Source organism: Sphaeroforma arctica, assembly GCF_001186125.1.
Source record: "Sphaeroforma arctica JP610 unplaced genomic scaffold supercont1.3159, whole genome shotgun sequence".
Classification (NCBI taxonomy): domain Eukaryota; class Ichthyosporea; order Ichthyophonida; genus Sphaeroforma; species Sphaeroforma arctica.
The window spans coordinates 1-3,948 of NW_014037399.1; the positions used below are offsets into that span (position 1 = coordinate 1).

The 3,948-nt window shown below is 37.7% G+C and overlaps 1 protein-coding gene across 1 annotated transcript; it reads right to left on the reverse strand.

Moving 5' to 3' along the window:
• Window positions 1-54: 54 nt before the first annotated feature.
• On the reverse strand, window positions 55-3,841 carry SARC_13336 (hypothetical protein; the record flags this gene model as incomplete). The annotated part of the gene is made up of 5 exons (XM_014292534.1): window positions 55-204; window positions 1,469-1,582; window positions 2,272-2,417; window positions 2,971-3,075; window positions 3,700-3,841. The coding sequence occupies 5 exons, from the start codon at window positions 3,839-3,841 to the stop codon at window positions 55-57; spliced, it is 657 nt and encodes a 218-aa protein (XP_014148009.1).
• Between the last annotated feature and the right edge of the window lie 107 nt (window positions 3,842-3,948).

Here is a 3,948-nt window from a genome sequence, read left to right on the forward strand (position 1 = left end):
TGTAGAAATACTTACATCTGAAGAAGATCTTTTTAATAATCGGTCAGGAATGTATTAAGCACCTACCTTAGAAATGGTAGTCGTCAGACTATTACGCAGTGCCTTGTCACTATTCGCAGACGAATTTCTCCGTTTGAGCTTCGCCGAACTTCGGCGCCTGTCCCCTGGCGCGGCATTATGATTATTAATACTCTTACTCCGGCCCTAGAGATATGAATAGAACATTCAGATGAATACCTTATTGTGGTGGGTAGTCAAACACACTCTCTCATATACACTCAGACATACAGACAAAGTTTAAGTATACGTAAACATACATGTACAATGGATTATGTATCAACTTACATAAAACCCTACAAAGTGAAATGTACATAAACACACATGCACACTGAATCAGGCATTAACTTTTATACATACATACATGAGATTAAGACTAACGAAAATACTACGAACAACTTTGCAAAATGGAATAGACACAAACTCACATATACAACAACACATACACCAACACAACCAGAATATACATAGAAACACAAACAAATGTAATTATATAAAACCACACACACATACATACCTACTGATATATAAATGTACACACAAACTCAAATATACAAATAAACATACACATACATACCTACTTGTACATAAAAACAGAAACAAACATTAATATACATTACCACACATACATACACACCTACTTATTCATAGAAATACATACAAACTTGAATTTACCAAACCACACGCACATGCATACCTGTATTTTAAGTACAAAGCGTAATTATACTTACCCACACACACATACATACATATTGTACACAGAAATACATACAATCGCAATTATACATTACCACACACGCCAACATAACTTTTATACATAGTGTTAAATACAAACTTAAATATATGTAACCACACAAACATGCATACCTACTTATATATATAAAAGTACATACTTATACATAACCTCAGACACATACATACCAACTTATATATAAAAGTACATAAAGACGTAATTACACATAACCACACATGTATACATACCTACTTATATATAAAAGTACATACAATCGTACTTATACATAACCTCACACACATGCATGCCTACTTATTTAAGTTTATTTAAGAAAGTACATACAAACGTACTTATACATAACCTCACACACATGCATACCTACTTATTCAAGGAAGTACATACAAACGTACTTATACACAACCACACACACATGCATACCTACTTATTTAAGAAAGTACATACAAACGTACTAATGCATAGCCTCACACACATGCATACCTACTAATTTAAAGAAGTACATACAAACGTACTTGTACATAACCTCACACACATGCATACCTACTTATTTAAGAAAGTACATACAAACATACTTACACATATCCTCACGCACATGCATACCTACTTATATATAAAAGTACATACAAACGTACTTACACATATCCTCACAAACATACATACCTGTTGTTGCACGCCCAGTCTGTTCTCATCGACCAATGTAGATGGTCGTCGCAGTTTGATAGCACTGACAGTGTTCCGTTTGGTCAGAGTTTGCATCGAGGCTTGTGCCTTGTCCTGGTTTACACATAGTTGGACTTAAAATGAGTTTTTGGTCCTGATTTGGATGTTCTAAAAATAGATTTGGACGTTCTAAAAATAGATTTCGTGTTATAATAAAGGATATTCTAATAGTAGATATTGTATAAATAGATACTGTTTCCGAAAATACATACTGTACCAGTCTGTGGTCGAAAGCTCTCGCCCCATACATTGAAAGTGCACAAATTTCAACCCAAAATTCAACTGAAGATCAATTGAAACCACACTATTGACTAGCTCAACACCAAAAATACCCAAATCAGAGATACAATTCAACGCCCCGTCCTAATCCCCGCCCGGCAAAAAAGGTCTCAAATCTAGACCAAAAACAAACTACGTCATCCTATCCCAATCCAAAAAACAAAACAAAAAAAGAACTAAAATACCGACCTAAGCCCTACAACGTCCTACACCGTCCTGCTTTCCAAATACCAATTCCCCCTCTCCCAAAAATACAAACCAAACACAACCGAAACCGTATCCGCATTGGTACCGTACTCACAAAAATCTAGACAAAAAATTAAACTACTTCCCATCCCGATAAAAAAAAACAAATAAACAAGATAAAACCCATACTAGATATAAACTACATCGTCCTGCTGTCCAAACAAACCACCCCCCCCACCCAAAATACAAACCAAACGCAAACGAAAACGAAAACGTACTCGCATTGGCACCGTACTCACAGACGGCCTGGGACCACCTGAGCTGCTGTGCTTAAGCTCAACGCTTTGTTCGTGTGGGTTTGTCTTGGCCTGTTGCAACTCTTCGGTGTACTTGGCCATGGCCGCAGCAAAGTCCAAGCCATACGCTGCCAGAAAAAAAACATGTGACAAATTACGCACATGACGGAATAGGCCAACAACGTGACGAAACACGCGTGTGTGCTAGTAAACACGTGACAAGACACGCACATGACGGAATAAGCCAAATACATGACAAAGCACGCGCGTGTGCTATTAAACACGTGACAAAACACGCATGTGAGCTGCTAAACACGTGACAAAATACGCACATGACGGAATAAGCGAAACACGTGACAAAACACGCGCGTGTGCTATTAAACACGTGAAAAAAATGCATGTGAGCTACTAAACACGTGAAAAAATACGCACATGACGGAATAAGCCAAACACGTGACAAAACACACACTTGATGGAATTAAACAGAGACGCTAGCAGAGTTCCGTGCGAGGGTTGTAGCATCAATTATAGCTAGAACTATAATTAGAACTATACCTACAACTGCAATTAGAACTACAAATATATTTATATCTAGAACTGCCATTATAACTATAATTAGAACTGTACCTACATATATATATATATATATTTATATATCTATGTATATAATTAACCACTTACCAGAGATGTCGGTAACGAATCTGTTCATGAAGATGACATTGACACCTGTCATCCTCAACTTGACACTGATGTCAGCACGCAGCTTGTCTGCGTCGGTGTCACTACCTGCGCGTCAAACGATACACAGTGACAGTTGAAGTGAGGACGAATTGGGATGTTTATGCGTGTATGCTAGGAACCCTGAAACCCCAAAACCCTGAAACCTAGTGCAAGCATGTATGTAAGACTGAAGTTGGGAGAGATATGACATGAGTGAGTGTAACGGATGACGCAGTAGTGATGGATTCGTGATATCAGTGTGTGTGGAAGTAATCCCTATCCTTGCATTTATCCACATGCATGTAGCTGAGTCAACACGTACAGGCCGATGCGAAAACGTACTTGTGGTCAAGTCTGTTTCTGCATGACATCGAGGAAATGTACTAACAGGCGAGTCTGCATACACATGGCAGTGATTAATTGTACTTGAAGTTGAGTTATGGTTGAGTTCATATACACAATATACCGAGAAACCATACCTGTAGTTTAGGTCTACATCAACGCTACATAGAGGAAACATATATGTAGTTGAGGATATGTATACATGACATTCAGAAAATGTTCTAGTGGTTGGGTCAACATATACAATACATCGAGAAAACGTACTTGTAGTTGAGGTTATGTATACATGACATTGAGAAAATGTACTAGTGGTTGAGCCAACATATATATTACACCGAGAAAACGTACTTGCAGTTGAGTCTGCGTTCGGGATAGTCACGCTAAGATCAAACAGCGCCTTATCTGACTCTCGCAGTGCCACCACTCGTTTGTACTCATTGGTGCTACCAACTGGGACATTTTCAGGAATCTGGAGAACAAATAAAATCATATGAGCCAAATTTTCATTTTGAGATTGGAAGCTTTAATTAAATTAAAAAGAATATGTTACTATAGAACTATGAACCTTGAGCAGTATGTTGTTTGCTATATATATAT